Source organism: Struthio camelus, chromosome 8 (genome assembly GCF_040807025.1).
Source record: "Struthio camelus isolate bStrCam1 chromosome 8, bStrCam1.hap1, whole genome shotgun sequence".
In the NCBI taxonomy this organism is placed as follows: domain Eukaryota; kingdom Metazoa; phylum Chordata; class Aves; order Struthioniformes; family Struthionidae; genus Struthio; species Struthio camelus.
In genome coordinates, this window is record NC_090949.1 from 22,575,785 (window position 1) to 22,598,835 (window position 23,051).

General features: G+C 36.4%; 1 protein-coding gene across 33 annotated transcripts in view; it reads right to left on the reverse strand.

The window, feature by feature from the left end:
• Positions 1 to 244: 244 nt before the first annotated feature.
• The window catches only part of ADGRL2 (adhesion G protein-coupled receptor L2), a 391,390-nt gene continuing 368,583 nt past the window's right edge, over positions 245 to 23,051 (reverse strand). For 7 of the 33 annotated variants that reach the window (XM_068952694.1, XM_068952700.1, XM_068952692.1 and 4 more), the window contains 9 exons: positions 17,346 to 17,437; positions 16,446 to 16,490; positions 16,132 to 16,158; positions 15,294 to 15,462; positions 11,407 to 11,535; positions 10,886 to 10,982; positions 7,964 to 8,092; positions 7,154 to 7,171; positions 245 to 4,688 (listed from right to left, as the gene is read on the reverse strand). In XM_068952694.1, coding sequence (XP_068808795.1) covers positions 3,934 to 4,688; positions 7,154 to 7,171; positions 7,964 to 8,092; positions 10,886 to 10,982; positions 11,407 to 11,535; positions 15,294 to 15,462; positions 16,132 to 16,158; positions 16,446 to 16,490; positions 17,346 to 17,437 — 1,461 coding nt within the window. In that variant the 3' untranslated portion in view covers positions 245 to 3,933. Of the gene's footprint in view, positions 4,689 to 5,336; positions 5,390 to 7,119; positions 7,172 to 7,656; positions 7,739 to 7,963; positions 8,093 to 10,885; positions 10,983 to 11,406; positions 11,536 to 15,293; positions 15,463 to 16,131; positions 16,159 to 16,445; positions 16,491 to 17,345; positions 17,438 to 23,051 lie in introns of all 33 variants that reach the window. The other 26 variants (XM_068952713.1, XM_068952711.1, XM_068952708.1 and 23 more) reach the window with 14 other exon arrangements.

The window sequence follows — 23,051 nt, forward strand, 5'->3', positions numbered from 1 at the left end:
TTCTCTTGATTGGAAAAGTAATTTTATCCTGGGATAAAACTTTACACTTTTATGATGCATATAATCAGTTCTAGAAATAACTTTTGTCAGTTTTGAGGCAAAGTGGGAGGAAACAGTACACAGGGAGTGGTCCTTTCTGTCTTTGTTCTGCTAATGCCTGTTCTGAGTAGTTTACAAAGAAAATTGTCTTAAAAATTAGGACATAAAATATGACACATATTTTAGCCATAACTTATGTCAATTTGAAACACCTTTTATTACCTACATAAGTGATTATATGTAAACTTTATTAATAATTTCATTTCCAATTTAAAAGAAGCAAAGGTGTACTGTAGAATTCACAGATAAAGGTTAATTTTAACTATAAAGGTATTACCAGTGTTGCATTTCTTCATGTTATGGTTCACTTATGTAGAATTGAGATGTATCTTATATTAAACAATGCATAGCACCATTATACAACAGTTCACTAAATGCACATCCCATTTAATCTTTTGTAGGAATTAATATTACTGGACTGAAGTTACAAGGAAGAATTGGACTGAGCCAGGAAGTGTTCACACTAACAGGAGATTACTAGCCATAAGAAAATTACAGCTCGTCTGAAAGACAGTGCCTAAAGTAGCAGCATATCCTTGGCACCATCATAGGAACTGGTTAACTGATGACCCTGAAGAAATACTTGTTTCCATTAAGTCTGCTGTCATTATTTCGCTAGCCTTGAACTCTTCCTCCGAATTCTTCTGTCCTTCTGATCCCAAGACATGATGGCAGGAATGTGAGAGAAAACATAAAGAAATTACAATAAGCTGTCGGCTATATAATTATTTTGTAACCTACTTCACTGAGAAGTTACACCAACAGAAATTTGGCAAGGTATTGGCTGTTAGCTGCTAGCTAAACACAGGACATTCACTAGTATAACATTAAAAAAAAAGTAGGCTCACTAAAAAGCAACATCTACATTACAAAGAAGCCAACAAAAGAATTCCCTTATGATACTTAGGTTCATCTGCTTCATCTTAGGTTCCTCAGCTACGTTTTTTTTCTTTTATGAATACTTGTTACATCTGCAATTGAATATATATTTAAGGTCACAATGCTACAAACCTTTTTCCAGCATGTAGTTTCGCCACCTTTAGTTAGACAATACGTGACACACAGGAGCACTTGCTCGAATTAGGGTTGAAGATTCTGCTGAAAGCTGGTGACTTATTAGGTCATGTGTACTGTAATAACTTGTGCACCACAATTTTTAAATCCCTAAGACATGATTTCCTAGGCAGAAGGCAGCAAGAACGCTTCTAAATAGCCAGACAGACCAAGGGAATCTTTTTGTTCCAAACAATTGGCTGTAAATCCTGAATCAGAACAAATTCTTATTTCATAGAGAATTCAGATTTTAAAGTATCTCTACTGAAGAGAAGTAAACAGTCTCTGATTAAATTTTGAATGTTCCAAGGACCCTACTGTAAACATTGTAACTTTTAGTGTTAAGAAACTCACTGGCAAGAGTTATTAGTAGGGCCCTGTGGTGAAGACGGCTTTGCCTTCAAGAGGAATAGCTACTGTGTCACAAAGCATCCCGAATACAGGTACCTTGTGCTTATCTGAACCCTGGGGTTAGAGCTGAACCCCCTCCTTTTTTTACAGTGTTTGCACGGTGTCAACATTAGGAAATCTTGCCCAAAATATTTTTCTGAAATCTTAATTTTTTCAAAATGTGCCTATACCAAACTGTTCAGATAACCAGAGCTTATCAATGTATATTCCAAATGAACAGAAAGGAAGTATCTTTGGACTTTATATATATGCCAATGCTCTTAGAAGCTAACAGAATTTATAAGGTTTTCAAATGAATTTTCGCTGTTGTCATATGGGTAGTCACACTGGCCAACACAAGTCATCGTGGCCTCTGTGATGACAGGGCATTTAAATTAATAGATATTTGGACAAGCATGATTTTGGAAGTTGCAACAAACAAAGTCCTTGGCATTACACTTGACAGGCCCTGGTTGCGAGAAACAAAAGAGGTTTGGGAATCAAGAAAATGAAGACTTCAGAATTCCAAATTTGACACTGATCTGTTAACCACATCTTGGGCATCAGCTGCCTTCTACAGGCAGAATGGGGACCATCATGCCTAGTTCTCTAGCTCAAAAAACTGTTGTGATAGATTACGTATTTGTATAGCACACTGAAAATAAAAGTGCTATCCAAATGCTGCTTATTCATGTTTTCCCCACTGCAAGAATATATCTTGCATCACTAAAATTAACTGCTAATTACTGCTGCTGAGAATATGATGGTAGTGTTTACCACCTTATTTTTAATTCCAATACAGATGCTTACTTAAAAGTTATGTAAATATATGAAATTACAGTACATTTTCCTAACAACGGCCCTGCTACGTCTGAGTTTGATCCTATTCAATGGTGACTATGAATTGAACAGCAACAATGACCTCTACTCAGTAGAACTATATAGGCAGTTTCCTACGATATTCTCGACACTTAAACCATAAAATGTAAGGAAGTCATTCTAAGCAGAATACAACTGGGTCAAAAGCCTACTGATGCCAATTATGCTTTGTACATAATAATGCACATTTTACCTATTTGGAAAAAAAAATTCACATTTATTTACTGTCAAACAGGTGTTAAACTTTACACTGGATATTAGTGATGGGCTCATTATTAACAGGTTTACACAAAGGGATGAAAAAAGCAGAGTTTTGTTGAAACAATTTACATTTCATTAATTTTTATCATAAAATAAATTAATTACTAAATATAGGCAGAAGGAATATGGAAGAGTAATAGTTATGTTTTATTTATTTTTTTAAAGGACAGGCACCTTTTATTCACGAGAAAGCTTGTGAGAAGTGTCCAGTGTCCCCTTTACCCCTTTCCACCCAACCCCGATTAAAGAATGAAGAGGGAATTGAGTTACAATCTTTGTTAGCTATACCAAATTTGTGCAAGGCTTGGCATAATTGGCTTCTAAAACAAATGTCTCCCCAAATTATGTTTTTTGGCAATAAAAATTGAAAACGTAAGAATAAAAACTAACTTGTCAAAGCAGAACACTGTTTACAGTGAAAAATAAGTGAAAACGGGTAGAACTTGCATTTTTAACATACTACCGTACTATGAACAGAGTGTAAGAAAAACAGCTTATAACATATGTGCAACCAAGAGCTTTCCACAATATTTTCTTCAAACTCTTTAAAATTATTGTTCATGACAATTATATTTCAGTTGGACACAAATGTATTTATTTTACCCTAGCAATAGAACAAAATATAATTTCTTTAGCCATTTTTTCATGAGAACGGTTCATTGTACAGTTGAGGAAATATATGAAATAAGGCCTGTGGCTTGATTGCTAGTGGTTAGACATGTATTCAATCTTTGCCTTAATGGAAAAGATTTGCAGTGAACTGCAAACTGATGCAGAATATCTCTCCTGCTTTTGCAAGTCTTGTCAGGAATAGTAAGGTACAGTAAATTTGTCCCACAGGATTTTAGAGCCTACGCCTTGTATATAATACAATGTAGGCCTAGAAAAAAAATGGTGCAGCCATATTTACAAATTTAGTTCACAAACTGCTGCAGTAAAATAGCTGGAACGTGTTTATTTTTCTCTTTTTTCACAATTTTGTTAAATTCAGCAGCAGAAGATATCTTAAAATACCTTGTTGGTATTTCTTTTCTTTGTAACAAATAATTCATTTTAGTATACTCTGTGTATATACAAAGTTTTTGTTTTATAAAAATTCACAGAACTGCAAGGTCCATTCACCCCTGTTACACTGGAGAACCACAGGGTCAACAGAATTGTCTCTTCAAGCAGATATGAGGGAGCCTGCATGGGGCCAATTAAGTCTTTTTAATACTTGTATGTGGCCTTTAATATTTCTTTGCTACACTATTAAAGGCTTGTCACTAGTTGCATTTGTCCTTCTCTAACATCCCCTTCTGGAATACATCCTTCCTTGTTAATGGGAATTATATAGCCATCGCTATTACCCCTGCTGATTTGATAGTACATCTGAAGCTGATGGCCAGCTCCGAGATTTGGCATGCTCTTGTAGTAAATGTCCTCATTTTCGCTCCTCCTGGAGGGAGAGAGATCTTCTTCAACGTCAGGGCTGCTCGCTGGGAAAGGAGAGTCTCTGAGGTTGGGCATGCTCGTGTAAAGAGAGTCTCTGTTGGGGGACTGGAGGTGGTCGTCAGCCTCAGCCGTCAGCTGGGAGACGTAGCTGTCGGTTCCTTCGGTCTTCACTTTCTTCTGGGGCTGGTACAGAAGGGAGTGAGTCCGCTGAGGAATAAGGGGGGCCTCCAGCTCCTTGTGGTGGAGCTCCAGTCCGGGGGTGTCGCTGTGCATCAAAGATGACGCATCTGCCACGATGGCATCATCTTCGCTACTGCTCCCGCCGATCACAGCTTTGGTTGGCAGCATGCGCTCCAGGTTGTGGTTCTTGCTGCTGCCCCGCAGGTTGTTGTGCACTAATTCTGAAATGATCATTTTCTCAAAAGCAGTATCATTCAGGCTTAGTCCACAGTCTACAACTTGCACACTGTCGTTATAGTCTCCGTTGCGCAATGAGTAGCTGTTGTTGAAATTACCATTTAGCGGTAGAGTATCCATGGCACTTGTATCCCTGGCATTGTTCAGTGAATGTCCTGAAATGGAAAAGGATAGCTCTGGTTATCACGAGATGTGCTTTTCAGTATTTTTTTTTTTAAACAAAATTCTTTAATGTAGTTCAGGACAAAGTAGTACTTGGAAGTAAGACTCGAGAAAAGTTAGGTTATTGCACATTCCCAAATGTAAACAGTTGCACACCTTATAGGAAAGATGTATTTTAAAAAAATAGCAACATGTATTTCCTGTGGCATTTTAAGTTCTTAATTTAGTGTCAATTCTGTGACTCTTCCACAAGGAACTGTTCACTCCATGCCCTTGCATATGTAATGCAAAGCAATTTATTTGGAAACATCTACATTTTGAAATACAACACCATGATTTAGAAAAATAAAATTAACAGAATTTGTCCTAAACGACACTAAATTAAAAAGGAATTAGATCACAGACATAACTGAAGGTAAATGTACAACATAAACCCACGTAACTGGCAAGCAACTACTTTATTTTAACGACATTTCTAAAATTGTTTCCCTTTTTTTGAGATGAAGTAAAGAAAAGAATGAAAAAAATGGATAAATACAAAGAATTTATGTTCAACAAGGACAGCCATCTTTCACACTACAGGGACCAGGGCCCACAAGCACCATCCAACAACACGATAGACAGCAGGTGGAATGACTCACTTTGGACAACTCACATCATGTCTGTCTGCTCAGGCTATCTGGCCTAAGAGTAGCTGATATATAAAAGAAAGTAAAATGATTTATTGTAACATGATGAAGAATTACTGAGCTTCTCAGCAACTTAGTCAGAGCAAGGGTTCAGCAAATTAGATTACTAAGCAATAACAGCTTTTCTTTTCCCACTTAATGTAATTTTTTTGCACTAATATTCTGTCTGCCAACAACGGCCCCAGGCTTCTAAAGGTCAAAGTTTGCCTGCAGTCTGCATCAGTCACAGTGACAGCGCTGAATGAACCAGAATAGTTAATTAAGAGTTCGGCCCACGGTTACCATGGCCATGGAAGTCAAATGCAGAAATGTTAGGAATTTCTGTAAGTATGGGTCACAGAAATTAAACCAAAGAATAAATATTAGTCGTGGAATGGGAAGAGGAAATCAGCCATGGCTGATATCTTAAAGCTGCTGGAGGAATGACAGATTGGGTAAGTCTGCTGCAAACATGAAAAGAAGTTCGAGGGGTGGGGGGGGGGGGAGGGAATGAAGCCTTATGATGATTAAGGTCTTTATGTTTTTGGTTTTGGCTTTTTTTGGGTAACACAATAAAGAAATGTTTTTTCTATAGACACAAAGACATGTAAACTATGACATCACAGCGCTTCCCAAGCAAAGAAAAAAGAAAAAACTTTGAAAGAAAGCAAACAGCCTGAACCATGGAAAGTTAGATTGTTAGAACACTCCTAGAAAATCACTGTATCTACAGATATGGCTGGAAGTAAAGAAAGAATGGAGTGATGTTACTGAAATGAGACTGACCACTGTGAGGCTGCTGCATTATATGCAAGGCTTGGAGGAGTATAAGAAAAAAGTTGTTTTGAAAAAGACTATACGTTTTCCTGTTTTAGGTTTGTTTCGTAATTAAAGCTGCAGCTTATCCTAGAAAATTCAACCTTCTCTAGAACATATTGTTTTCAATTAAAAAGTAATTGCATTTTCTCATGAAATGATTTTTGTCTTTGGCTTTTAAAGCATAGAAGAATTATTTCCAAATAAATTCTGTTTGAGCAATTTGCAAATCATTTTATATTTGTGTTATTGTAACTCTTCTCCATGTGTACTGATTTAAACAGTGATGAGGGTTGTTTGAAAGGTCTCTTTAAGCTTTGATTAAACAACTTTGTAGTTCTGCAATTTCATATATGTTGCAAGATTTTCCTTGCAATGGATTTAGCTGTGCAGAACATATGGCATTTATAAAAGTAGACAACACATGGACCACATGCTGGCATTCATTTCCCTCATGAAAGTGATTTAATTCTATAATTTTCATTCTTTTTTTCTTCTGCTAAACAGATACCAAAACATATCTGATAATCCTAAATGAGTTTTCTATGATATACTGCAGAGTTAAGCATGCTAGAATATATTCAAATTGGTTTGATGAGGCAAATTTTGTTGCCCATGATCAGGTAATTCATCTGAAATCTTTCCATAGCCTGTAGCAAGATTACTGTGGGAATGTAAAAATACGAGTAAATTGTTAAGCATTTCTGCTTGACACTGCTTTGGTTTTAAACAGCAAATTATTTCAGCATTGCAAAACTTCTGTTACCAATAGGGTTTGCTACAGACCTCATGTTGTTTTCCAAAAAGCAGTATGCAAGTACTTTTTGAATGTGGAAACATTTCATTTGCAAATTGTGAACCACTTGCCCGCTGAGTCTACTTCATGACCGCTAGTTATGTTTTAATTGTGCCCATTAAAAATCATGCTGAAAAAATTTACATTTGATAGGCAAAGTTAAGTTTTACTCCCATACTTGTCTCTCTGTAGGTTGCTAGAGGAAAGCATAAGGAAAGTAAGAAAACAAGAGAATGAAAATAGAAACTACAGTTCAGTTAAAAAGGAAAATTGAAATAAAAACTGGAAGCAAGGTTTTATGAGCTTTTAATCAAAGATTTAACATAATTTAAGTTATCCTACAAATTATCATCCAACTGTAACCGCTAGATATTACTGATGATTGCTCTGTAGTTAAAAAAGCAACTAGATAACATAACAGCAAAATGTTAGGTAAGCGATGACACCCTTTATTCCTACAGAACTAAACTGTTCTAACTGCTAATCTCAGGATTTTGTTAAAGGAAATAATCTACCATAAAGCTGCACTATACTATAGTTTAGATCCATTTGACGCTGGATACAATTTTCTACACTGCAGTATCCAAAGGTGTCAAGATGCCTTGCGCTGCTTTATTATCTAATCCGCTCCGTAAGCAGGTTTTTCTCAGCAAGAAACCTTATATTGCATAGATGTGATACCTCTAAGTGATATATATCTCGAAGATGGGCTCTCGGACCATGTGGTGTCAGTCCTGTAATAGTATATTAAGATTTATGCCACCTGTGTTAAAAACATGGATAATTATTGGTAAATACTGTTATGGCAAAGGCATTACTATAATATAGTGCAGTTTTACAAGCTGACATTGGCAATACTGTATTTCTTGAACTGACAGAAATTCAGAAGGTAAGGCTAGGATATTGCAACTTGAGTTTCTATCTAGGGAGAAGAAGGGGTTTGGAGCGAGCCAAGAAAAGCAGTTTTATTCAGGAAGTATAAGCACACCTGGTGAGTTAAACACAGGAGCTGAAGGGGCATTACATACAACTGTTTCAGCGAGCAATGTGTTATAGGGGTTGTTAGTGCCATGTGGTCGAAGAAGAGGGTTTGTTAGTAGGTAATTGCCAGTCATTCCTAAAGCAAAAGAAATAGAAAAAAACAAAAAGTCAGTTCTTTAATTTTATTCTGACAGTTTCAATAAAGACTATTTTTTATTCATCATGAATCATGTAGAACTTGTCAAATGTAATTCAGCTGAAAATTTCTGAATGTATTTGAAATGGGAGTAGGAAAATAGAGTTAAATTTCAGTAATTCACAGGTGCTGTCCAAATCCCCAGAGTAAACATCTGGTAAGACTGACATTTACTAATGTACACAAAATCACTGTTACATAAGAAGTAGCAAATAAGTATGTAGAGATCAAGGCACTACATAAAGCTATTATAACTTAAAAATGATAGTATGGCACACTTCTGTCCAGAACTGAGAGAACCAAATTTCTTAAATGTAAGGGTACTGAGAAATTCCTTTATGAAAGGATCAGAGTTGTTATTCACTTTATTAAAAACACACAGACAGTGGAAAGGAATCGCTGTTTTCAAACAGACAGTGGATGACAAACGGCAAGAAGCATATCTTAGTATATGCAAAAGTATGCATGCTGAGGGGAAAGCAAAATATTTGCTCTAAGAAATCAGTGTTCATATTTTCTCTCGAGACATTCATGCTGCAAATCTATCTGCCAGGTTTTAAAAAAGAATTCCGTGAATGAAAAATTTTCAAACAGTCAGTTTACAAATGCTGTAAGATGAAGTAAAATATTACGTGAATGAACAGATTTTTAAAAATCCATTATACGTGTTAAACATGCAACATCTACATGACTCAGAGTAATTATATCAAAATCAGCATATTTAGGGAAATTGTTAAAAATCAGTTAATCTGTGATTTCTAGATGCTAAGGAAAAAACAGGTTGGAATAATGACAGAAAAAAATCACATAGACCATTGTGATTTAAAACATACTTCAAGCATCTCCTTAAGGAAAAAATTCTACTCTCCTTTCTATTGCACTGCACAGCAGTACATCAGGATCAGTGTATCACAGGCCCAAGGACAACTAAAGAGCCAGCTATATTTTTATACTATGGTTACACTTATCAGGATTATGAAGCAATGACAAAGGCAGTATATATTCTAAATATTAATGCTTTTGTACTACCACAGATATTTGGAAGGGGCATGTAACACCAAATCCTGAAATTCAGAAAATTGTTTTATTGCCTGATTATGCTAATCCTATTTGACACTTTAATTCAGTCAACAATTAAATGGTTTTATTATAGCCTTTTCCAGTTACAACCTACTTATTACTAGCAATACTAACTGAAATACATGTTGCTTCTTCTTGTGTACTATGTTTAATTTTAGTTTGAATTATTACCTGTAATTTATGGCAATAGGATTTTTCTTATTCTGTCCAATACTTTTGCCACCTTTAAAAGCCTGAATTTTGTTTTAAAGGAAAAGTGATATTTGCTGTTAATTGCTAAATTACCCTTAAAGGTATATTTCTTTGAGATAGTGATAACATAAAAATTGAATAATAATGCTACTAATTTTTCTAGTCATGGCAGAACATCTCCAATGACTTGGGACTGGAGCTCTGAAATAGGAAGACGCTCCCAAGACCTCTGCTCAACTCTGAATTAACTGAGGCTGGAACATGGGCAAAGCAAATGAAGGAGTCACAGACATCAAAATGATGTGAAATCCCAGATTGTTATCTATGACTCATTCAGAGGATTTTAGTTAGGCCCTGGAAGGGAAGGTACTTCTTGTTTGGGCAGGAAAAAAAATACATTTTTTACTTAGCGTAGATTAGTTGACTTTGATTTTGACACAGGATTGCAAAAGATTCAGATGGGAGAGCAGTGAGACATACAGGTAGGTCTTCACCTACTTTTTATATGCCAAATAGCAAAAGCAGAAGCTTGCTTTTTGAATTTTTTTCTTTTGCAAAATAGTACACTTTTTAGTCCCATAATAAATGTGAGTCAAATACATGACCCTACTACTGAATTTTGAAACAACAAGGAAAGAAAGTTTGCCACTGATGGTTCATGAAGGTTTTACAGCAGCCCTGACAGTGGTGAATTTGCTGTTGGAAACTTTTTCATTTGAGCAAGAACTGCCTGGAATGAGATCAAGCCTACGTATTCTTCTCTTAGGGACGTGGGTATGCCACTTGGCTCACACATGACAGTCTTCCCTCCATTACTAGCTCAAATCACCTTAAAAAAATAGAGGGAAGGGAAGAAATAAAGGGATATTCTGTCTCAGTTAATACCCTTGTCTTGTAACCGGACATAAAGATGAGGCTAAGGATTTCAGAAGTGTGTCTGAGCTAAGAAATGTGGAGTTTTGCCTTTGCTGGGCCTGAAAATCTGAATTCTATCCCATGTGACAGATACAATGCTCTTTGTAATAAAAAGATAAATGCTTTACAGACATCTTTTGCAAAGAAATGATATCAATTAGATTTCACTGGGAAAATTTCTGCACCTAGGAATCATACTCAAATATGCTTTAAAATGTTACTGCACTCATATTTCTGTTTCAGATTTAACCTATAAAGGTTAGGAAAGATTTAAAATTATGATCTTGCTTTTAAGTTAAATTATTGATGAAGATTATTTAAATACATTCTTGCCACGAATGGAGAAATTCGACTTCTATAGCAGGGGGCCAGTTGAGGGGGCAAGGTTTTAAAATGTGCTAGTGGGTGGCTTTAAAACTCTGCTTTTAGAGATCATTCGTTCCAGAATTTTTTTCAATACATTCTTTTCAATTCTTCTGTGTTAAATGGAATAAAATCTATATAAAATCTAAGTCTTCTAAAACTGAAATGTTCCCAGTGACTGACCTTGATTAAGTGTTGAAGTACTGTTGATGTCACCTGAGATAAAAGAAGATTCAGATTGTTTTCTCACAGTGTCATTCCACATCCTCCTTATACGACTCTGTTAACATAAACCAATGAGACAAAAGCATAGTAAGCTGCAAAAAGATTTTTTTCTGCTTATGTGCTATTATGTGGAATATTCACATTTATTTTGGCCTAAAGCAAGACATTCTTCTAGCATTTTAGTAGAACTCTCTCTTCTGTTATTAAAAGTCTAATTTATTAAATTTCATTTATATGAAACATGACGGTATAAACCTTCCTAATAAACCAGCTCCTAATTACAAGAAAAATAAGGTGTTTGCATTAGAAAAAACTAAAAGGAAATGTTTAAAAAGAAATCAATTCTAGCATGCAGAAGTATGTATTTGCTATCTAGATGATTATAATGAGAATACAATTAGTGCATCTGATTGGAACACATCTCAGTAGGCTTTTTATAAATAAAGTTACTTAAAAGATGCTGTCAAAATCTTTGTTACCTGAGTGCCAGAGGAATAGCGTGCACTAGTTCTTGTTGTCGATGCCTTCACTGAACTGTGGGGACTCTCCGTTGGTAGCCCACCACAGCAGTAGGAATGTCGGAAGCATTTGCCATATTCCTTACGTACCTGCGGAAAAGAAACAGAAACAGTTAGTACAAAAAATAGTATCAAATATCTTCACTGGCAAAAAGAAATGAAGCTTGAATTCAAACAATTCAAATATTTTTCAAAAACATAGTTCGTTGTCCTCTGTTGAAATGCTGGCTATTAACAGAATCAGATACTTCTTCCTACTTAGTGGCACTGTTATCATGGGCTACCCAGGATTTTTGAGCAAATTATTTCCAAAGGATTCACACATTTACACACGCTTCATTTAGATGTGCCCAAATAACTGTCACTGAGTTATTCAGGAGGTTATTTTTATTGTGTCTTCATATTGTGATAGTTAAATTTACCTGAATTGAATACTATTTGAAAATAGTCCCTTTTGTATTAGCTTTTCATGCAGCAATCATAGAAAGCCTATCTTCCCATCCTTGCACGCAAGAAGGGTTGAAGCTGTTAGCATTTGCACTTCTTGTTACTGCCCATTTAAGTTATCACCTTCCAAAAAAGTGTGTCAATGAATAGACTCTCTAAACTACAAACACATTTTCTTAAAAAGCTACTCTGTGTAGCTCAAAAGTTGGCTAGTTTCTGTAGTCACACCTGCTTCAGGTTTGCACAAAACTCCCAAAATAAACTGCCCACCTCTATGCAGAGCAACAGCTACACTGGTGGAGGCACTGTCAGTGTGGCAGAGCCAAAATCTGAGCTGTAAAATCTGGGCAATGACATATCTTTCACTTTTAGGACCAAAAAATAAAATCCTTGTTATTGTTTATGTTCACTGAATTTAGAAACTTGAACACACTTATATTTATGATATTTCTGTTCGCTAAAAGAGCAACAAAACAAAACAAAGTAATGACTTTAGGATTTGGCCTACATTCATTCAGCTTCTGTTTCTAGCAAACGACTGGAAACTTTAGCTTCGTTAATTATATGTGTCAACACTTGTCATAAAAGTCATCAGGATTAGTTTATAGAACATTTAATTCCCTCAAATTTCATGACTACTACACTGACTACTGTTTTCAAATAACATAAGAGTGCATACACACCTTGGCAGCATGACAGGTTCAGTGAAAAGAAACAACAGACAAAATTTGCAAAGAAGCATAAGTGTAAATTCATAACCCTTTTAGGTACTTGGGAATCTAAGTGCCTCTTCTTGAGACTCCTAAATTTCTGTGAAAAAATGATAATTAGGCTAATTGTAAATTTTGCCTGACCTATGAATATAGGGGACAAAAGAAAGCTACGTGTTAAACAAGGGGAAAAAGGAAAAATCAAAATAGCGTGGGTCTTCATATGTCACGTGCTGCTTTTAATATTCCAAGAATTTTAACCGCAGAATACAAACTATGATGTTTCTATAAAATGCAAAGGTAGATGAAAATTTGAATGGTTAATGTCTTAATTTCAATCTAGAGATAGTAATTTATCATTTTATAAAGGTATATTGTTCATATTTTAAGAGCATATTTTGAACCTATACCAACATAAAAACATACATATAAAAGCGAAAACAGAAATGCACACATATAGAACTATAATCTTTAACTTTGTATTCTGAAGAATATAAATCCATGTATATCATCACTAGATGGTATAACACCTAAGCAAATACATTCCTGAACATTAATGGATATTAAATGCTCTGAAACACTACATAATACAGACAATAGCAATCAAAGCTGTATTTTTACCCAAATACTACCCTCCAGGGCTGGTTTTGCCTAATGCCTATATTGCTGTGAATGTACATTATCTGTCAGTACTGCGCATTCCACTGTCATTATTTCTAAATTATGGCTTGTTGGAAACTGATGGAAGCAACAGCACTATCATCTTGTCAGAACTGGAAACATAATAGTTTTCACTTTCACAAATCTATTTCTCTGTTCAATTTAGTGACCAACTAGTAATAACAGAATAAAAAGACTACATTAGCTATGCAGACAGAGGATAGGATGATATCTAGTGAAAGGCACTGAAACTTGGAAATCTTAAATGGCAGCTTTAACATTCTTTCAGGTATAAATCTTATTGCTGTAGGTTATGCTTTTCACACTTGACTGGTATTTTAATATTGCTTTTTGCTGACTTCACTTAATATGTGAAAACAATGCACAATTGTAAAAGGAAATAAAAACAGAAACTGTTTTGGGTTTTCAAGCCCAATGCAAGTGGTAAAAAGGGCAACATTATATCAAAACCTAATCTAGAAATTATTTGCATTTTGAGAATGTTTGCATTTTCTTCCCCCTCTTCTTTTCTTTCGCTCAATCTCCTCTCTAAGTGTGCTTTTGTTCCCCAAAAGTGAAAGGAATGTTGCGTTCAGCTTGACAAAATTCTATCCTCCAAATATTTTCCTAAAATATGTTTGAATGCCATTGTCTACACCAAATTTAGAGACACTGATACTGTTAGAGCTGGTACAGTTCAGAACACGCAAGAATGTGATTTTGCACTTACCTAGCAACCCTTTATCCAGTGGTCTCAAACCACATTATAAATATCAGTCAATTATGTCTCTGGTGAGCTAATCCTAATGGGAGTTAATAATTGCTAGGTCTCCAGCCTAAAACTGGTAAAAATGTTTAGAAAATAAATATTGTAAATTGGATATTTCCAAATTGGGGATTTTTCCCACTTTTTTCTTTAGGTTTTCTGTGGGTTTGACATTTACTCTTCCTCTCTCCTCTCAGTTCTTGCTTACTTCCATTTGCCATGCCTTCTAATGCAGATTATGAGCTTTTTTTTTTAATCCTTCACTAAAGCACCTCTAAAGTATTCATGGAGGAAGCCTCCATTCTCTGTCTGTGAGAGAAGGGTGCAAGAAATCCCGAGAGAATTCCCTCCTGCTACGACTTCCTTCTTCTCTGTTTGTCCCTATTTCCCCTACAAATTTTCCTTCTCTGCAGCAGATCTCCTTGTGGACCCTCTTGCTCCCACCAGGCAAAGGGGAGCGGAGCTAACTTTAACACATTCCCCTAGCTGGGAACCTAACCAGCACTATGGGCCAGGCTGAATTTCCTCCTTCCCAGGGCTCCCAGTTTCTCTGATTAAGAGAAGGTAGCTGTGGGATTGCTGGGGGAGGCAAATTTGAAAAAACCAGAAATACTGGCATTTTGGAAAAACTCTCCCCATTAGCAGCTGCTTAGCACTAACGACTTCTTTTTTCTAAGGTGTGCTGAAGTTCATAATGAAATTAATTTTTAGATATCTCTTAATTTTGTAATGAACAAGCACTCTTATCACAATCCCTGCCTATCATCCTTAGGTGATGTGGCAGCTTAATAGGATCTCAAGAGAGGCCCTCTACCGTGATCTGAAAAGAGAGAGAGTTTCCAGGTTGAGATGCAGTAATATTATAAATGATTCCTTCTTTGCAGTGCTGCAGTGCAGGCGGGATTTGTTTTGTGAGCATAAAGGACTTTTGGCTGTAAATCCAGAATTATATATATTGCATTACCAGTGTTAAGCAGTACATTTTCTATAATAAGTTTCTTCCCCAAACTGCAAAACTTTTAAGCAAATATCAAGCCCAGGTAGGAAATGCTACACCCAGTCTGAACCTGCTCAGGCCACAGAGCAGTTAAATGACTTCCACAAGCACACAGGAAAAATTGTTTTAGAATACTACTCCCTTCCTCAAATTACCTTAAAACACTCCTATTGTTGAAAATGGCTTTTTTTTCCCTCTATTTTTCAAGAAATATATGTGGTATTTTTGAGGAGTTAGGGAGCATGTGTATACATTTTCAGTAACTTACTTTCTTTTGTAGGGCACAATGAAAGATGAAAATAAACATTCCTTGGAAAGCATTAAATACTGTGAAGAGATATGTCATCACAACAGTCCCCTCATTGATAAACAGCAGGCCAAATGACCATGTTAGGCCAAGGAGACACAGGAGAGCAAATGCACCCAGGACCCAGGATCTGTAAAAGAAAATTAATTTTAGTAACATTACTTACAAAAATGCATGTCACCAAATCCAATATTAGCATTTCAGTTCCTGCAGTTGACTTTTACTAGGTTCATATTCACATGTAAAAATTCCTTGGCTTTAACCTTTTATCTATTAAAGAAAGAACAATTCCATTTGGTACTTTTAGTCTCCAGTGAAAACAGCAAGAGTAGATATGACCTTTTTCTTTCTCAAGAAGTGCACAGGATGTCAAAACTATTTTGAAATGCAGAAGTATAGCACAAGCCCCAGCTACTCCATTGCTTTATCTGCTTTTGTAAAAGAGATTGATAAATCTGGCTTAACCACTAATCACACCATAGATTTTAAACAGTGGTGCTGCCATATGACACCAAATAATGTAATACAAATGTACAAAGGTTAAACAGCAGATTAAAAGCCTAGAGCCCAAATCTTTAATGCTCCGATAAACTCAGCTAAACTGAAGCTAGATGATCTAACTTCCGCATGAAGAAACCCTGCTGAAATGTGACAAAAATATGGATATTGCTCTATAGAATAAAGTCTAAAAAAGATTCCATCATGAATAGTTTAAGGAAAAGGAATTGTAGAGAACGGCACAGGATGAAAGGGAAAGGGAATTTAGTCAGTGAATTCCACATCTAACTAATGATCTTACTTGATAAATGGCTTATTATCTTCATAGCTAGAAAGCATTATAAGCAGAAAAGAGAAACAAAATTATTAGACAGAATTGAAACAGAAATTAATAAGAGCATTTTTAATTGTCTATAAAAATTAGTCAAAATTAGGAATTTAAAATGCAGAGGCAAGCAATTTAAAATTATAAAGGCATATAATACTTAAAAATACTTTAGCAAATCAGATATCTCAAAACTAGTTAATTAAAATTAAGGGCAATCCACAATATTGACCGAGTTTGTAAAGTTAAAAGTCATGCTAGAAGTTTGTTAATGTAGGGTTCTATCTTACCCAGGTAAGTCCGTATTATAGTAGCCATCACAAACACGGTAATTACTGGTGTGGATGAGAAGACAGAAAGAGGAAAAGGAAGAAAAGAGAGAGATGCTAAAGATTAGCTCTCTCTCTCATCATGCAACATGCAATGAAGCTGATACTGACCTATCTATAACATCTAGTTCACAGTGTTAGCCTTCCTGGAAAGTCTCCCTTTGCCATTTCAGCGTTCAAAGTATATCTGTAAAACCCTTTCACATCCAACCCGTAGAGATCTAAAGTTGCACCATCCCTTCAGTGTCGATAACAAAAACCTTCAGTACAACATAAAGCTAATACAATACGCTAAAAGACTATCTAAAAAAGCAAGAGCTGTCAAAGTCTTTTTAATTATATAACACTTGTATTTTTCTGCAAAAGGGATGCTGCAGTACAGCACCAAGACAGAGTAAACATTTGTTAAATTAACATGAAAACAGCAGATAATCTTCAAGTTAACAATAATAATAGAGTCAATTCTCTTGGGAGAACAGGATTACGAGTAGAAACTGCTCAGAATCCCTAAATCAAAAAGTCATTTAACAAAACAAACTTAATACAATCATATCAGCCATGCAAACAGGAACATCATTTTTGAACTGCATTTTAAATGCAAATGAAATTACTACAGTGCTGTGGCATTTCCGTGAAACAGTTTCTCGGCACTACTTCCAGGCTGAAATTATCTAATTTTGACCAATGTTTGTGACATTGTGGCAACAATGTGACGAAAGCAGGATTGGTTCTGTTTGCTTCTAATTGACATCTGCAGTTGCTGGGAGACAAAGGCATGTGTTCCTAATGGAGAGTAGCTTTCAATCAGTTCAGCAATCAGAAAATAATCATAGTTCTCATACTTGAACACAAAGCACTTACTTAATGTTTTCCAACCTGCTAGAGTCTGGTTTCAAAGTATTTGAGTGCTTCACCATTTTGCACAATGTGATCACCAAGAAGATAAGATTCAACTGTCAAAACAGATAAGAATGAAATTAAACTACTTCAGGTAATACATTGAATAATGATGTTACAGACTAAACAAAAACCCCACAGTTTATTTTCAAATATCTAGCGATACTGGGTAACTTTTATCAGTTTGTAGATGGTGACTGCAAATACAAGCGAAGGGCAAAAATGTTAAAAATACTTGCTCTATTTAATTTTGCCAAATTGACTATATCGTCCTGAAGCAGCCATTTTCCGCTTGTGTCCAAGACTTACCACCATCAGTTTGGCTCTGCCTTCCTGCATGTTGCTCTCAGTTGCTCTCATCCCCCTCTTCACCTCTGCCTATCCATTCTGGTCCTGCTCCCTGCCTCACTGGCTTCCTCTGCGGGCTACGGTTTCCCTTACTAGTCCTAGTTAGCTGCCTTTGTATCATTCCAGATGGCTGGTTCTCTCCCTTTCTTTTTTTTAAATACCCTTTGGTTCCCACAAATGCTGTCTTGTAACATCTGAAGAATCTTGAAAACCTGGTCCTGAAAACAGCTTAAATGTAACCATAGAATAAGAAAAGCAAAGAAAAGGGAAAGAAAACACAAAGATGTAGCAAATGCATCAAACTTAACGGTGGCATACATATATGCTCTGGGTGTGCCCTCCTATTGCCTCCATTCTTTTTGTAGTCTGGGTTTTATTGAAGTGAGACTGTATGTCATTTGAAGGAACGGACTATGCCGCCTTATTCTTGTTGTGTCATTCATATAGATAATCCAGGGGAAGACACTAAAAGGTAATTTTTTATAGTTTTCATATAGTGAAACAAAATCACAGATAGCAATGATATTAGGTGCCTTTCTCCCATTGATTTCAAAGCATGTGAAGAACACGGGTAAGCTAAACATGAAGACGTCTGCACAATATGGCTTGAAAAGATGTGTATACTTCATTGGAATAATTAGCATGTGCTGTCCTATATCATGCAAACAATTCAAATATAATCATATGGTTGAAAATGCTAAAAGCTATGAGATCTGTGTCTACTCATGGAGAAGAGATCCATCCTTATCCACTGGCACAGTAGTCCACAAGAAAGGCCTAAACTGACAGAAGCTGGGAGAATATGCTAGGAGAATATCCTCATAATATACATACTGCATAGATAAGGATTATAATAATTCTATTCTTATAATCGTCCCTATACATCTGAAATCGACTACTGAAGGAGAATGATCAAGCCCTGTCTCCTATTTTGGGGAGCCAATGGTTTGAGACAGCATCAGACTCCTCAGATCTTCTGTAGCATTGTGGTTACTAGTTCACACTAGAGGTGTTCCCACAGCTGTGCCATAATGTTCAGAAATGTCACTCAAATCCTAATAAAAGACATGGTCTTAACAATTTAGAAAAAAGGAGCATTTTGAAGGCTCTGATCAGAGTCTGTTAATAAAGACATACACTAGAGAAATAATTCCTACTGCTAAGGGCAACCGACTGCTGCTGCTGTCTCAAAATCTGATGGATACTATGTACCATAATGCAGGTCTTAACACCAGACTGGTGTTGGTCAGCTTTTTGAGCTCAACAGTCCTGATTCCAAGTGAAATATTTTTTCCAGTTGAACCTTGTGGTTAATGTAAAAGGTGTGTATGATACAAACAAAAATAAGCTTTTATAATTTTCCTCTGTGTGTCTCAAGAACTGACAGAAATTACTTCCCCTTTAAGCACGAGTATAGGCATGGCATAAGTAAGCAAAACTTCCATTTCTGCAAAATGTGACAGATGTGTCTATATCTTCTGACCCCACTGATCAGCTTTTATGATCCTTATGGGTAATGACTAAGCAGCTTAGAAACACTTCATTATATCATTGTGATCCTTCTGTTCCTCTTATTGAGGTTTCCACTCTTCTGTGTAAGGCACGTAGGTGAGAAAATAAGTTGCTTCTCTTTGTTCTGTGCATCAGAATCAGGTTCTGCATGTGATCTGGCTCCCAGCTTATAAATGTTTCTTATGCATTGCGATAGCTGATATAATATGAACAACTCCAGCTCACCTAAAAATGTAGCTTTGATTTACTTTTTGTAGAAATAAACTGGTTAAGAACGAAGAGACATGTCCCATGCCAATCTCAACATGTAAATCAACTTTGGCTGCAACCTATGTAACCAGGAGTGCATAGTCCAGATCAGAATACTATTTATAGCACACCTGGAAGCTAATCCTTGCCTAAGTAGTTACCCTGAAGTCTCCTGTATGTACCAACAACATCTTTCTTGGATCAAACGCTCATAGGCATGGCTTAGCCCATAAAGGACCACCTTATGAAAGGAGAGGCTTTTTTCCTCTGATTTCTTTGTACAATTGAAGTGCTGGCTTGATATATAAAAAACAAAATGTTGTGTTTAAATATTGAGGTTTCTTCACTGACACACAAGGAGATGTGGCCCTGCCCTAGAGCCTGAGCCAAGCTCCAGCATATTAAGAAGGTTTTATGTAAATACTCTGCTCTGTCTACATGTATGTACTTGTTGGATTAGGGAATAGCTGTGCATAACAGATTCTTAATAGACACTTTAATTCTAATTTAGGAAACAAAACCCTAAAGCAGGCCACTGAAATAATAATGCTGTATCACGGTAGCTGAAAAGATCTTCTAAGAAAAGAAAAGAAAAAAAAAAGTAAAATATTGTGCTTTGAAGACAAAGTAACTATGACAACAGACCATACGATGCTTGTTTCTCCATCACTGTGAAATACTGCCTAGTTTTCAATTTCAGCAAAGAAAGACCATCGTTTGCCACTTGTTCAAACACACTGGCATCTCTGTTACACACTGTCATTATCAAAAGCCTATTCTGCCTGCTTACAAAAACTGTAACCAAACCTTTCTGTAGATGCATTCACTTTTGGCTCCCTCACTGCTCTTCCTCTAGAAATCAATTGTTTTGGAGGAACTCATGAGTTACAGACTTTTGGGCATCCTGCCATTTTATTACACAAGATACTAAGCAGTGAGGGAAGGGAACTTGTTGGAGAATAATTACTTTTAGAAGAAATGGCTAAACTACTTTCTTGGTGAGAAATATGTGTGGGGAAAACTCTGTAGAGGAAGGAAACATCATTAGTATTCTTGCATTCCTCTGTATTGTATTAACTCTGTAAATGGAAAAAAATTTTCACCACAAGGACAGCCAAAGAGTGAAACAGGTTGCCCAAAGGGCTGTACATTCTCCATCCTTAGAGGTTTCCAAGACCCAGCTGGATAAAGCCCTGAGCAACTTAGTGTGAGCAGGAGGTTGAACTAAAGACCTGCAGAAATCCCATCCAGCCTGAATTATTTTGTGATTCTGTGATGACTGAACTGTTACTAATCTAAGGAAATGAATTTGCAGATATTTGCTAACATCGATGGACCTCCTCAGCAGGACACTTTTCTTCATTCAGCACAAACACACAAGAGTCAACGGGCACCAAAGTCACATAAAGGCCCACATGAATGGCAAGAGAGGCTTCCAGAAGCAACCTTGGGAGGAAATAAATGGGCCTCTGACAATGAGCTAGTCTAATCAAACCCAGTGCTGCCTTCTTCCTCAGAAGCATCACAATGCATAGAGCTTTTCACACGCCCAAAGGAGGCATGAGCAATATAGCTGACAGAGTGACTGAAAGAGTCATGCTGAATTTTAGCAGTCTGGTTTTCAAAAAAGCCCAGGATAAACCACAGTTTTTGAGTTCTGATTTCCTGCTACTCTGAAAATACAGCTCTCGAAGGAAGTCCACTTGCTGTCCAAACGATTTTGTATCATTTTTGTAATAAATAGTAAATATCATAATCTAATCTCAAATGCAAATCTTGTTTCTCTCCTTCCTCATCATTATGCCTTGTCCTTAGTGCTCAGATACGGTGCTGGAAGCTTTTGCACTGCCTACAGCTTCCCCACTCTGCTTGCCATAGGTTGGCCATGGGAAGTGCCCTGTTAGATGAGCACAACTGTACAGGGCATATTTCTCCCTTCTCAGTGGTCTTAAGATTTTCTCATCCCATCATATAATATAACAGACTAGTGATAGGCTAGTCCTCATCCTAAGCACTGGACTGCATCTATTCCAGATGAACCAAAACCTGCATCTGAACATCACTGGCTACTTCAGAGGTAAATAAAAGATAAAAATACACCCTGTAAACACACATAACAGATGCCGCATAAACATCGCAAACAGTCCAGGAATTACAGTCTTGGTAAAATCAGTAAAACCTTATATATGCTGCCCTTCTGAAAATCAAGCCAGACCTCTTTAGAAGTCTAAAAATAGTAATTTAGGAGTCAGTCAGGCACCAGATTAGGGTTTGACCATTCTGCTGCGATGCTGACAGTGACAGAATACATAGCTACAGTAGGTAGAGGTGTAATGTGCAAGCACTCTAAAACATGAGCTGGTAAGAATAAGCAAAGAGCTGGATGATATTATTTCGTAAATGTCTATACTAGTTTCTTGCTTCTAAAATACATTAAGCACTATGAGAGGTGGGATACTGGATTACAAAGAGAACTAGTTTAATCTATGCTCTAATTTTAGAAATCTATGTAAAAGTAAAAAAAAAATTATAGAATTATAGCAATTTAAAAAATATCAGTTCCTACCTATCTCTTCAAATGACAAGTATAATTGGATAGAAGTAAGGGAAAGAAAGACAATTAGGTACATATTAAAAGAATTAAAATGTCACCACTTTAAAATACAAAATTTGAAGAATTTTTTGTGGCAGTAATTGAATTCACCATGCTGGAAGCTGATGCTTGTTTCATAGCCAACACATACAACGCCACTTCTGGGCTGGCAAACCAGCAGGTACTGGACACAAAACATGGGATAGGATGGAATTTTGTCCCTCTGGCAGCTGAAGCCAATATAATTTAGGGGGAAGGAATGTTTTCAAGTCAAATTAACTTTTTGAAAAAAGTGGATGCAATAACCTGCACAGAAGACTAACGGATGGGAATGAATCCCAGGTAAAATGGAGTAGTAGCCAGATAAAGCTAGATTTTGCAATAATTATGACAAATTTTCCCCTGCAAACGATAGATAAATACTATTTATCACGTGTCTACTACTACAAAAAAAAAACTTTTATATTATTTATATACATAAGCTTATAGTCTATTTTTAAATGTGGAGCTAGATATATTTTAAATGTGGAGCTAGATATATGTGCACCTGTATGTATATATCCACTGACTTTGGGGAAGTAATATCTCAGTCTGGGTGAAAAAGGAAACTAACTTTCCTATGTCAATGAAACAGAACGCCCCAGGAATTTTTGTGTAAACAACCTTTGCCAGCCTAACACATTGGCTCCATCTGTGAGGAAACAACTCCAGCTGTTTTGGCTGAACAAAATGCAAACCAACTTCCTCCATTTCTTGGATATGCATGAACATGGATCTACACAGAAGTCAACGTATTCAGGCTTTTCTGACCACAGATTACAGCAGTGCACTGTTTGTTTTATAGCCATCAACCTGCTCAATTGGATCACGTCCGCCTCAGCTTAGCAGCTTAAAATTCACTGCACACAGCCTGCAGTGCTGACATGGATATGATAAGACAGAAGAACAGAAACACCACTCTGAAGTAA